Source organism: Sphaeramia orbicularis, chromosome 14 (genome assembly GCF_902148855.1).
Source record: "Sphaeramia orbicularis chromosome 14, fSphaOr1.1, whole genome shotgun sequence".
NCBI lineage: Eukaryota > Metazoa > Chordata > Actinopteri > Kurtiformes > Apogonidae > Sphaeramia > Sphaeramia orbicularis.
Genome location: NC_043970.1, coordinates 25,721,400 through 25,735,164, shown reverse-complemented (window position 1 = coordinate 25,735,164; position 13,765 = coordinate 25,721,400). Strand labels below are relative to the sequence as shown.

The following is a 13,765-nucleotide window of genomic DNA, read 5'->3' as shown; positions in this document are numbered from 1 at the left end:
TATAACACAAAATTTAACACTTGGCTGGCGAGTGATGAGCACTGAGTCACAAATAAAGAAAGGAATAACAATGAAAGCCCACGTACGAAGGGTACTGTATATCTGTGACTGTTATGTAGGAGGACCAATGTCTGTGCTCAGTTACAGCTATAATAGGCAACATTTTGGCACAAAATATCCAAAAACACCTAGTCCTATGTTATAGATGTGTTGAATTGTGTCCTCGCACTATATCAAATGTTTCTAACAATGTTTAAATTCAGAGAAATCTGCAATTTAAAAAAAAAAAAAAATCATTTCAACAGCCTGTTTCATTTGGTCGTGTGTTAATGGCTTCGTTACAGGAAAACACAATAAACACTGCAAAAATATCTGATAATGACAAGTATAGAATTATACTCACGAACTGTAAAGTACAACAGTATTTTGGACACATTTTAAAAATTATTTTCATGCCATTTTGCAACACAGTAGTGGAGAATAGAGGTGATTTACTGATATATGACTACTGATTTAGCTTAACCCATAAAGACCCAAATATCCACCAGTGACCAAAATCATTTACTGATTTAAAAAGGCAAATCACTGTTGATCCATTAATCCTATCAATCCATGTAAATATTTGGTGTAAAACACAGTTTGTCATCTTTTCATGGTCATCAGATATGACCCATTTGGACGTTCAGAGGCTCCATAGTGAACGCGGAAACGCTGTCATCTTCTACAACATTGATTCACCAGTGAAACCCAGAGGTGGATCAATGACAGTGGATGGAGACACTGGGTTTATGTTCATTTAATGATATACTTTACTGACAAAGTCATTTTTTCTTAAATATTCTCTGTTTTTGGTATAATAACCCTCAAATGCAATCTCAGCATGATTTAAAGTATATGATCAGTACATTAAATTTTGAAAAATGGATGATTTTCACTGGAAAAAATGCAAAATGGAGAGGATAATATTATGATAAATGGAGATAAGTCACTTAAAAAAGGTTCAATCCAGAGAAAAATTCATTTGGGAATTGTCACAGAAGTAGCGTTGGGTCTTTATGGGTTAATGGGATGAGGACCAGTGCTTAATGAAAATCACCAAGTGTACAGTGTACAGTAGTGTGATGTTAAAAGCTAAAATATCATGAGATACAGAACATTTACCTTAGATTAAATAACTTTTCTAACATTAACATTGATTTTCATGAAAATTATGCAACGTAATCTGAATATACAAGACTAAATGTAAAATGAATAAAACCTTGATTTAATTGGAATGGTTTATGCCTGAGCCACATTAGACTTTTCCTCTTCCCATCATCAAACTATGGATTTGGGATTATTTTAGCAAAAGCAAAAATTACACGCTGTACGTTTATAGAATTTTCATAGGATTCTTTACATTTTAAGTTTTCTTTATGACTCAACACAAGCTTCACATTTTATAGCCTCAGCCAAAAGTAGATGTCCAGTTTCTTTATATGATCAAGAAAAATCCTTAAAAATAAAATCAGTCCTATAGATTTCTGTGTGTGCTTTTGTATTAATATGAAGTTTGTGTTGTAGTCAGTGTGGTTTGTTGATGTTGGTTAACTCCATTTAGATCAGGGGTGTCAAACATAAGGCCCGGGGGCCAAAACCGGCCCGCCAAAGGGTCCAATCTGGATGACTGTGCAAAGTGTAGAAGATATTAACAGTCGAGGGCGTCAAAGTCGAAAATAATAGCATAAGAACCTACAAATAATGACTCCAAATGTTCTTCTTGGTTTAATGGGAAAAAAAATAACATGACATTATGCCTATAAATAATGGCAACACCAATTTTTTCTCTTTGATTTATTGCAAGGAACATTAAATTCTGATATCCTTTAACAATAAAATGTCAATAACCTGAACAAATACGAACAACCTGAAATGTCTAAAGAAAAATAAGTGTAATTTTAACAATATTCTACTTTTTTTTTGTTTCTTGGTAGATGCACGTATAAATATTGATAAAATTTTTCTTATTATTTCTTCTTATTTTTCTTCAGAAATTTCAGTTTTTTCAAGTTATTCACATCTTTTTTGTTTGGATAGTTTGTAACATGTAAATGTTTTTAAAATTTAATGTTATTTTTTGCATATAAAAAATTTGGAGTTGTCCTTATTTCTAGACTATTGTACTATTATTTAACTGGTGCGACCCGCTGGAGGTCGAACTAGGGCTGAATGTGGACCCTGAAAGAAAATGAGTTTGACACCCCTGATTTAGATGTTAACAGTTGCTAGCATTGCTAACTGTTGCTGCTGTAGAAGAGCAGAGGGAAATGTTCTTGAACTTTAGAGTGACAGTGTGTTTTTTTTCAAGAAAAAAACAACCTGAGTTCTTTGCATAGGAATGAGTGTACAGGCAAAGAAGCGTCACCAAATAACTGGCTCCCAGCACAAAACAGACTAAGCTTCATGTATATCTTAAATATTGAACCTTTAACAATAATCCATCTTTAGCTGCGGGATATGAATAACATTATGGTGATATGTATGATTTATTTGTAGAATCGCAGAGCAGAGTGCAGGTACGAGCTGACTGACCACCAGCACCCACAGACCTCCACAACAAGGCCTGGACCATCAGTAAAACAAAGCCCCACTCAGCAGCCGACCCGCCTGGAGTGGGTGTGCCATCAGAGTGGGACAGACCGAGTGTACATCAACCACCGTGAGCACTATGTGTGACAGACCCCCTCAGCATCACAATTCCACTGAGTCACTCAGTCCACAGAATGACGTCAAAGGCCTTAGTCTCTGTTTTATTTTCCTTTTATTCAATCTTTTTCAAGGTAATATGTTTGCTTTTTTTCCCACTGTAGCTTAAATTACTTTACATCCAACAATAATTAACTCTTCATATCACCTGAATGATACTTATCCAACAATAAAGGGAATAAAACTGCCAGTATCAACTGCCCCAATAAACCCCTATAAATGCACTGCACATTAAATAAAAACACTATTTTCTTTACCTCAATGTAAATATGTTGTATAAGTATTTTGAATCATATTACTAGACCAAACCACGCCTGATCTGAACTGCCGAGATCCACAGAGACGATGTGTACTAACTGCTACACAGACCATGAAGGGATTAATTATGGTGCGTCTGTCCCTGTTCTGTAATTTACTGTTGTAACATTATGAGAAAATGCTCTGGCACCAGATACTGTAGATTTGTAAATGTAGCCTTTGTGCTAGTGTGGTTATATAGTGTCTTCACTTCCTAGTAATAAGAGAAGGCATTCTTAGAGAGGATGATGATTTTAGAATTTTCTGTACAGTACATTTGTCATGTAAAAAAAACAAAAAAAACAAAACAAAAAACATTATCACTGCATCAGAGACAATGATCAGAATCACAATTTTAAGCTGACGGGAACGATTGACATGCTTGTAAAATATAATGTGTTTGAAGAACTAACTGTTTTAAGTGCCATATTGACATTGTAGGGGTTTTACCTCTGATCAGATTGTATTTTGTAGCATTTTTCAATATATTAAAATGTTTCATTAACACGCATGTTGTTGTCAAATTTGCTCCAGAAACACAAAAGCATTTATTCTACAAACATAATAGATGTAAATTATCCTAAACATACAACGTAAAAGCTCGGCATAACAAAAAAGACTAAAATAAGTAGAAAAAGAATAGAAGTGATCTTCTAAACTGCTGTGAAAAGTCTGATTTTTCTGCATGATGGTGCTCAGTAACCTTCTCAAACTAAACAATCTAACAGATGGGAGCGCTGAGTCACGACATGTGGAAACAAGACGAGAAGTCCTTGAATATCTCAGAGTGTTTGAACTGATGCAGAGAGGATTTTTGAGTAACTTCATCTCAAGGTCACAGTCACATTGTATCCACTGCTGCTGTGGCACAGAGGGAAGAGGAGCTGTTTGTATAGCTGGAGTGTGTTGCATTGATGGTGCAGTGTTTTGTATATGGAGCACGGACATTCATGATGAAACAACACAACACAATGACTGTGGAAATGTCTGTAAATTTCCTCAGCACTGCCCCGGCTTTTTCTCTCGTGCATCTTTTTAAATATGGGACTTTACAAGAGTGACACACAGTGGCCACATGTGGCAATACAGCCTTACTAAACAAAACAAAAAAATACCACAACTTTAAGCTTCTTATCATTAGGATGCACTGAAATGTATGATCTGAATTAAAAACAGCTCTGAACGTCAGGGAGTAATCAGAAAACTTCACTATCAGCAAGTTTTAGTTGATAGAGAGCTGAGGCAACACTTCATTTTTTTTTGTTATATCCTTTTTATTTGGGGGGGCAACATTACAATAGGAAATTACAATATAAAATAATAAATACCTTTAGAAATCAGTAAACCCAAAACAAAACAAAAAACAACACCACAATAGAACAACAATGCAGATTTAGCCTTGATACAGTATTGTTTCTAAAGACTGTGACTATTTGTACTAACATACTCTGAATTTTTTAGTTGAAAAAGGTCAACAGCAACATGGACAGTGTTTGTGGATGCAATGTCCCTGTGAGTGTGGATAGTTGTACATTAGAGTCAGTTTGACCTGGGATCATAATGCAAAAGGATGTGAATTACTTCAGCTCATTAAGACATGTTAGTTTGAGTTCAGCTGCATTTTGAAGACCACATGGACACTGCCTGACATGCTAACGGCTGCTTCTAGACATTGGACTAACTATTAACTGGCTCAGGTTTGGCAGCGAAAACTATTCCATCCTTATTTTGTTCACGCTTGTTTTGACACCAGGTGTGAAGGAAGTACTCAATAGTGTAAAAATACTCTGTTACAAGTAAAAGTACTGCGTTTAAAACCTTACTTAAGTAAAAGTACAAAAGTATTAGATCACAATATACTTCAAGTACCAAAAGTGCAAAACGGCCTGTTTCTGAATAACATATGTCACTGGATGCATTAATGTGTTTGTCTTTAATGTTGCAGCTTGAGGTTCATTTAATGACAGTGTTTATAATAACACATCGTAATTTATGCATTTTTATCTTAATAATATGGCTCTGAAAAGTAAAATAAATGTAGTGAATTAAAAAGTATAATATTTTCCTTCAAAATGTAGTGATATGGATGTATAAAGTGGCAGAAATTGGAAATACTCAGGTAAAGTACAAATGTGTTTGATTTGTACAGGACTTGAGTAAATTTATTTTAGTTTGTTAAAAACTAAACTGAGTGAATTTTTTTTTTGTTAAATGCATTGTATTGCATTGAGTTAAGGGTGGAAAAAAAGGAGGTGGACTTTGTAAAATTACACAGCAAGTGCATTGTATTTAAATATATGATCACAAATGAAGTGCTGAGGGCATTTTTGCAAAGATACATTACAAGGAAACTTGTCCAATCAAACCCTGTCATTTGGTTATAAAAACACAAAGTTTATTGTTTTATAATGCTCAAATACACTCAAGTAGTGCTTGATAATGACAGTACTAATGATGCTTCATCGCTTCATGTGCAGTTCAGCTGGGACTTTGTGCCACCTCGTATGTAAAACAGGCCAAAATTTAAAAAGAAGCTATGATCATCTGCTTTCACTGGATGGTTGTATGAACTGGTTATATTAAACAGAGACCGCAGAAAGTATTTCAGTAAATAAAATTCCTCTGCTTTTTTCGGCTCCCCTCCCTCTTCTTCAGTGAATGGCAGCTTTGTTTCAGCTGTCAGGATCAATTAAATCTTGCTCCCGTAAACAAACATCATGGCGGACAAATGGAAATGAGCTGCCCCTCCAGCGGCCCCAAAGAGGATGAACCATTCCAACAATTTCCAAATCCCAAATCCTGCAGGTTTTTTTTCCTTTTTCTGCATATTAATAACCAACAAATTACTTTGCCTTTGCTTTCTGTTTGGCGACCACTGCAGGTGCTGGTGCAGGTGCTGGTGCAGGAGAGGGTTTCACTGATTCGTACAGATTCATGCAACTGGAAAAAAAAAAAAATGACACACAACACATCACAAGACACATCAAAAAGATCATGTTGTTCTGTTAACAGTCAAGTATTTCTTAGATGTAGAGCTGCGTAGTGCACACTGTACTTACAGGGCTTTTACTTTCTTTATGAAAGCTTTGACTGCTCTGACAATCCTCCTTATCCGCACCTACAATCACACATAGATGAGTCAAAACAGTTGTCTTATGGTTGGATGCTTTGCCTTTACTAAAAAAAGATACCAAGTGTAATTTCTCAGATGGTACATGTATAATAACACCATCTCATGTTCTGCAGGGAACCAAGTGGTAAAAGCAGATAAGTATAATAAAGTAAAAATATAAATACCGCAGTGTAGAAATATATGATTATGAGTAAAAGTATTCGCTAAAAAGCGAACATCAGCAAATCATTGTATGTGAACTAGACTACTAACAATAATCACAAGTAAAAGAACCAACTGACCCCTCACTAAGTCCTGCCCCCTTTAGTTATTGTTGCTACGTCTGTCATTCTTTAGCTCTGGTATGTCATTATATGGAATTCTCAGTGTTATTCAGAGGCACTCCAAAGGAAATAATTGGAGATTTTTTTTCGTGAAAACCATTATTAAACAGCAGAGATGTACACAGAATGGACTAGGGGAGCCATCTTTATAATATAGTTGTAATTTGATAAACAAAAAAAATCTGGGGTAAGATATTAATTATCTTAATTAGTTTTTTTCCACACAAAACAACTTTTTTGTTAGTTATTACCCTAAGTCATTCATTTTAGTTTTAAGTCAGGTGATTGTGTTTCCTTTGAGGCTGAATAAATATATAAAAGAAACACCAGTAAAACTTATTTTAGGCACATTTTTGTTATTTGCTAAGATGTGGGTGCTAAGCTAACTAATGTTTGCCAGTGTCTTACATTAGAGCTGCAGGCATTTTTATTGCATATTCCATTCCTTTCTGTCTATGTCTTTCTGAAGTTTCATTACTATTATTACAGAAATTTGATATTATTTCCTCAAGAACATCTGATCAGACATAAGATACGTTGTAGTTGATCAATGTGGAGCCACTTTTAGATACTTTGTGGACTATTGGGTACATTACCAATATAGAGTTGCACCATAAATGAAATGCAATGCAAGTATAAAGTAGCCTAAAACAGAAGTATTTGAGTGAAATGCATGTATACAGAAACTTAAGGACAATATTTGTTTAAATGTACTTTTTATTTGCTGCTACTAATTTGACACAGAGGAGAAATGATAGGAACAAGTCACATAAATAATAACATGCAACAAAGCTGTTGAATATAGGACTCAAACATGACTTCATGCTACAAAAAAATCTTACCTGCTGCTTTTTATACAAGAGAGGAAGGGAGAAAACAGCAATCACGACTGTAAGAAAAAGACAAAGGAGACACACTGAATGTTATATCATGTCGTTTGTTATTCTAAAGCTAAAACTGTTTCTTTGAAGCATGTATAAGTGATAAGAAGTATATTAAATCTGTCTCACCAGCTATCACCAGAGTCAGTCCGGTAGTCAGGACGCCGACATAGGACAACAGATACAGGAGCACCACAAACTGGGAGAAAAATACAGAAAGTATTCCGCTGGATTTGAAATCTTTACTGAAAATAATCTGAAGAGTAAAAGACTTCTTTTACTGTGAAATGCAGATGTTACTGATACTGTATGCAGCTTCTTGTTTCCATGCAATGTTGTTAATGATATTATTGTAATAGGCTCCTGGAAAAATGTATATGTAGTAAAGGTTAACTGTGAACTACATGACCAAAATGACTGCAAGCATACCAACTCCACATTATACCGGTCAAACCAGAGAAAAAGTAAGAAAGGGAAGAAAAATCTTGTTAGATATACAGCGCTGCTCAGCCTGGTTTTGTCCACTGTGTTATTTAATTAACCTTTTCTTGCTGTTGTAATAGCAACACATTAATTCCCAGAGTGCAATATTGCCTCAAATGGTGTCGAAGCACAGTCTTTTGTAACACTACTTTTTTGTAATCAATACAACTTGGACACAAACTGCATCAACTCTCAAGCATTAATTTGCTTTCCTCCTCAAAAGGATGTTTCTATGACACTGAAATCCATTTTTTTGTAAACTGCTGGAGGTATACAGCTCTAAAAAGACCTTTAGTTACATCCTCTTTGTATAGAAGCAGCAAGAAAAATGCAATTAACAAATAAGAAACTAAATTTACAGACCATTATAACCTTTTTGTATAGTCTTAGTGGATGTTGTAAATCAAAATCTGTTCCTATTTTACCACAGAGGTCAGACCTTAATTGAGTCGATGACATTTTCAATAAAAAGGAGGCGTTTGATCTCTGTGACGGCAAATGCGATCAACAGCACCACCTCTTCTACCAACACCACCGTCTCCTTATCTGTCAGTGAGTTGTCATAATCCAAATAGGTCCTGTAAACAGAGACAGCCAGGTGTTAAACATCTGTAACAGCTACAGAAGTGTGAATGAGAGTGGACAGACTTACTGGAAGGGGTGCACCCCAGGGTTCCAGCGCAGCAGCTCCAGCAGTTTGTAGTAGAGACGGAGGGGGAAGGTGACACACATGATGCCCAGACAGACGTGGGACAGCACAGTGATGGCACTGAGCTGGAACAGGCTGGCCAGGCCCACCACCAGCCCCGTGAACACGAAGCCGGTCTTCCTCATGTTCTTCCAATACATCAGATCCACCACTGACAAAGAACACACACATACTACACTTATAAAGACTGTTCAACACTGAACAAAAACATCACAGTGAAGGAAAGTTCATTAGATTTCAGTGAAGTTGAAACACACTATTGTCAACTGGCCTGTGTAACTTCAGGGATAGGGTCTATTTTACACCACTGGTGAACAAAACAACAATCTCAGTCTTAAATGTAATTGATCATAGATGACGTATTTACTCAAGTTATTCTCATATGTAACTAGTTATAAGTAGCATAATGTATCTAATTATTTCATCAAAGTAAAAGAGTACAATAAACTGGAAAGAAAGCTGAAAAATCCCACACTCATGTTAGACACCATTTCTGATTTCAGAAGTAAACTGTTATTGAATTTCCAGTTCTCAAAGGCGTACTTATCCAATAACATGACCTTGGTGTGTTTGGCTGCAAAAGCTTTTTATGGAAAACAATAAATTCAGATTTAACCACTCTCTAACTCCCAACATCTTGATTAGTTGCTGTACTTTAATTACAGTTAGTTACTGTGATTGATTGCAGTTGCTACACATAAATATTGCTAAAACAATCAGAAAAATTGTATTTCTGCTTTTTTTTATTGCACTTGGGAAAGCAAGATGAAGAGTAATCCCAAAGTAGCAGAGGTAAGTTGCTAGTATTGTTCAGACTTGAAACCCTAGATCCTGAATCTGATCCTATTACTGTAGAAAAGCAGCAGTAAAAAAAAAAAAAAAAAATCTCAATTTTAAGAATGACGCAAACAACAACATTCAGTCAGCACCACAGTCTCATTTATCTGCATCCCACTCTGCGACAAAGCTCCTCCGACTGCTTTGCAGGCAATGTACTCCCTGTGATCAATAAATTGACCTTTAGGTGTAAAACCAGTACTGTGGTTCATTTAACGTGCACAGGCCACGTAGCAAACATCTGCAGTCTTATAAACAGCATTAGGGAAAAGCTAGTTACTTGTAATAAAAAGAATTATGGAATAAATGAAATTGTTATCACAAATACAAACAAATATGGAATTAAATAACAGAGGTTAAAACATCTGAACTATTTCAATAGTACTGAATTATTTCAATAGAGAAAATGTTTTGAGTCGTTCTTTGATAATATTGCTATTTTCTTAACATAAATCAATGATCAGTGCTGTTGTGAGCTTCACACTTACCAGTTTACATATTCAGGACTTTTCAGTTTTATAATGAAAAAGTAATCAGGTGTAATGAGTTACTTTAATGCAGTTACATGATGTATTACTGTTTTAAAAGGGTGTCTGGTAATGTGTAACGTAAAGTAGCCTAACCTGCCTATTATTGTTTTTGGTCAAATATATATTGTGGCCTATTCAAAGTGATGAGACACAGACACATGGATTAAAAATATATTTTTTTAAAAAAGGAAAAACATGAGATAATCCTTATATTTTAATATTTTCATTGATGTAATTAAAACATAGGTGGAACATTTTCAATTAAATTTTACTTCTATGGAATTGGATTTTTGTGATTCTATCTCTGCCATGTAATGCTGACAAAGATAATAATTCAAAGAAAAAAGGTTTATCTCGCTCACTGGAAATGAATCATAAATAATTTGTTAGTCACACTATGAGTCATCATATGATATTAGGTCTTTAACAACATCAGATGAGCTTCCTGGTGTTAATCCCATAGTAATTATCTAATTAAATCTAATGCATAACAATCCTACATGTAAACATACTTACACACACGCACACAAGAACACACACACACACACACACACACACATATGCATATATCATATTAATGTATTTGCATTCATACACAGGTTTAACCAGCAATGGAAGCAGAAATGTGATCTAAAGGTTTTCATATTTAGAGAAATGCTGACTGTGTTAAACTTGAAGTATTTTTTTTTTCTTCAACACCCAACTTGACTCTCACTCATAATTAAAAACAACATTCAGAAAAGATCTCAATTTTAAGAATGAAGCAAACAACAACATTCAGTCAGCACCACAGTCTCATTTAGCTGAATCCCATTCTGTCCATCTGTCCACCAAATGAAAGACATGCTGGTCTCCGGCTGACTGGTCTGTATTCACACCTGCCCAGCACAAGGGGAAAAAAACCCTCCTCCATCTGAGAGCAGGACTGATCACTTCACTGCTCGCTCTGATTTACATTGGTTAAAGCTTTCAGTGTTTATTTCCTTACGTTTCGAGGCCATTTCTGCGGTGATCCTGCTCGCTCTCCTCTCTTTCTTGAACTTCCACCGTTGGCTTGCAGTCCAGGCTTTTTTTGGCCACCCCAGCTCCGTCAGCAATATAAGGCCTGGCTGGCCTAATTTTATCCTGTATTGGATACCCCCCTGTTTGGATTCACACACACGCTCACCCACACACACTCAGAGGGGAACCTGAGACATAAGCATGTACATGTCCCTCAGCTCTCAGAGACTCTCATGGCTCTTCAGTCAGTCGGTGGCCGTCCAGCACCCAGAGGCTCCACATTAGTGCAGCGAGTAACAGCTTCCATTTAAAATTAATCACCATTCAGGCTTAGTAAGAACACATAGCCCATCTGTAGTCTGTTATCTGCACCAGCTGAGCATGCAGCATTCATGACGAATTAATCAATTTGTAATAGAGCTGAATCACAGAAACACAGAGCACTGCAAGGCAACTCCTGAAACCTTTCACTTATGCCACTATTCCAAAAAAAGACAAACTGATATTTTCCACTAATGTTGAAATGGTGTTCAGTTCAGATCAGTGTTTGTCTTTGCTGAAAAAAACAACAACACACACCTCACCTTGAATTCACACTTCATATAATGATAATGACAGAACAATTAGCATCATGTTTCAGTGAAGCATGAACTCTGATATGATTTTATTGCACAGAGAGTATGCAGTGGTTCCCAGCTAGGGTTACAGGGATAAATATGTGTTTTAAAGCCACATGCACTGGTTTGAGTAAGAAGGAAAACTTTAGAATTACAAACAGATGCAACTCGGACGATAACAGTCAATATGAGTCAGTTAAACACTTTCAGAGTTAGAGTTAGGGGAACATAACAGCTTACAAAAGACACACCAAGGAAACGGAAATATTAGTATTATGTTTCAACACTGTAAGCAAAAAAAAAAAAAAAAAAAAAAAAAAATCAATAAGAAATAATACATTCAAAAATTCATGTGAGGGAATGCTTCTATGACTCTGAAATCCTTTTTTTTTAGTAAACTGCTGGAGGTATACAGCTCTAAAAAGACCTTTAGTTACATCCTCTTTGTATAGAAGCAGCAAGAAAAATGCAATTAACAAATAAGAAACTAAATTTACAGACCATTATTATCTTTTTGTATAGTCTTAGTGGATGTTGTAAATCAAAATCTGTTCCTATTTTACCACAGAGGTCAGACCTTAATTGAGTCGATGACATTTTCAGTGAAAAGGAGGCATTTGATCTCTGTGACGGCGAATGCGATCAGCAGCACCACCTCTTCTACCACTACCACCGTCTCCTTATCTGTCAGTGAGGTGTCATAATCCAAGTAGGTCCTGTAAACAGTTATCGAAAGTTATAGAAATGGAAATACTAGTATTATGTTTCAACACTATAAGATAAAAAAAATAAAATCAATAAGAAATAGTAAATTCAAAAATTCATGTGAAGGAATGCATCTAGGACCGAAAAAGTGTTTGTTCAAGGGGCTCTTTGGATAAAGGGATTCATAAACTAGATACCAAACTGGAAGAAAAACTCCAAGGCACTTTCTTTAAACATAAAATACCTTTATTACCATGGCATGGTTATATCTAGACCTAAAAAAACACTTCTACTTGTTTCGGCTTCAAGCCTTCATCAGAAAGTCAAACAACAAGAGAATAGAAATAATATAAAGAAATAATAAATGAATATGTTAGGGAGGGAGGGGTGGAGGGAGGGGGGGGAGGGAGGGAGGTAGATCCCTTAGAGACTGTCACAAAATCAAGAAGTGCCTCTTGTTGGTGCTATTAGTGTAGCTTTATTGACATTTACCACTGACAACAGAACAGCACAGCAGCACCACTTCACCACAAAAATATGAGATGATTTTCCACTTATTATCTGAAAATAAAATGACAGACATCCATGCTGACTGCTTATTGTATGCTTATTTTGCACAGACTAAATATAAAACCTGTCCAGTACGGTGCTGTTCAGATGTATCTGCTGAGTCCATGGGAGACAAACGCGATCTCAGAGGTTTCTATTTGTTTCTTCTGAGTAAGCCCTGTGACAGGCTGCTTTAACATCACAGTGATTAAACAAATAGCTTGCTGACCTTTTCAGCAGTATGACTGGCAGAGCATCAACCCCTGAACCCAAGTATGTACAGCATTACCGAGAGTGATGATGTGAACTTGGCTGACTGCACAGATTTAAGCAGTTTACTCAAGGAAAGATGCCGAGTCAAACCGCTGTAAGTCCTGTTGATGATTAAGATGAACCGGCATCACATATCTGCTCATTGAAAGTAAAACACAGAGGACAAGAAGCAATATCTGTCCTCTATTAGGCCTATATTTGCTGCATAAAACACATTAATTAAGATCTGCCAAACATTACAAGCTGATTTTATTTTCTAATGAAAAAGCTGATGCATAACATTTGTCTTCATCCAGAAAATGCCCCAGCCGACCTCTAAATTAACAGCAGCAATGACCCTAAATCAGATTTTGAGTTACTGATGTGTCAGCTGATATCCATCTCCTTAAAATACTCGATACATGAGGTGAATAATAAATAAATAAATGTTTGGAAGTCACTTATTTTTTCCAAAGCTTTTTATAACATTTATTTTATGACAGTGAAGCTTCACTTTACACAGTGCAAATAAATGTGACTGAATTCTCTTGAGTTGGTGTTTAATTACAGGGTATCAGGTTTTTAAGGGTGTGCCTAGTTTGCTGGATGGTGAGTCATAAATGTGTGCAGACATGCATTCACTGTCACCATGTTCAACATCTAAAAGAGAAACATCAGCTGAACAGGAACATCTGTGTACAC

At 35.9% G+C, this 13,765-nt stretch overlaps 2 protein-coding genes across 2 annotated transcripts in view; one reads left to right on the top strand and one right to left on the bottom strand.

Annotated features, from left to right (window-relative positions):
* nectin3b (nectin cell adhesion molecule 3b) overlaps nt 1-3,395 on the top strand; it is a 32,780-nt gene extending 29,385 nt beyond the window's left edge. The window contains exon 8 of the mRNA XM_030153273.1: nt 2,536-3,395. Coding sequence (XP_030009133.1) covers nt 2,536-2,715 — 180 coding nt within the window. The 3' untranslated portion in view covers nt 2,716-3,395. The remainder of the gene's footprint in view (nt 1-2,535) is intronic.
* Nucleotides 3,396-5,866: 2,471 nt separating this feature from the next.
* Nucleotides 5,867-11,856, bottom strand: rtn2b (reticulon 2b). Its single transcript, XM_030153275.1, has 7 exons — nt 10,927-11,856; nt 8,515-8,722; nt 8,302-8,440; nt 7,509-7,578; nt 7,341-7,387; nt 6,102-6,160; nt 5,867-5,982 (listed from the first exon to the last, which is right to left on the bottom strand). Exons 1-7 carry the CDS (start codon nt 10,937-10,939, stop codon nt 5,886-5,888), a joined length of 633 nt encoding a protein of 210 aa, XP_030009135.1. The 5' UTR covers nt 10,940-11,856; the 3' UTR covers nt 5,867-5,885.
* Between the last annotated feature and the right edge of the window lie 1,909 nt (nt 11,857-13,765).

Bases quoted from the DNA above. Each gene is read 5' to 3' on its own strand.
- rtn2b (XM_030153275.1), bottom strand. The intron at 8,441-8,514 runs GTAAGTCTGTCC...CTCTGTTTACAG, and splicing joins CCTGGGGTGCACCCCTTCCA to GACCTATTTGGATTATGACA. The intron at 7,579-8,301 runs GTCTGACCTCTG...TTTTTCTCCCAG, and splicing joins ATGTCATCGACTCAATTAAG to TTTGTGGTGCTCCTGTATCT.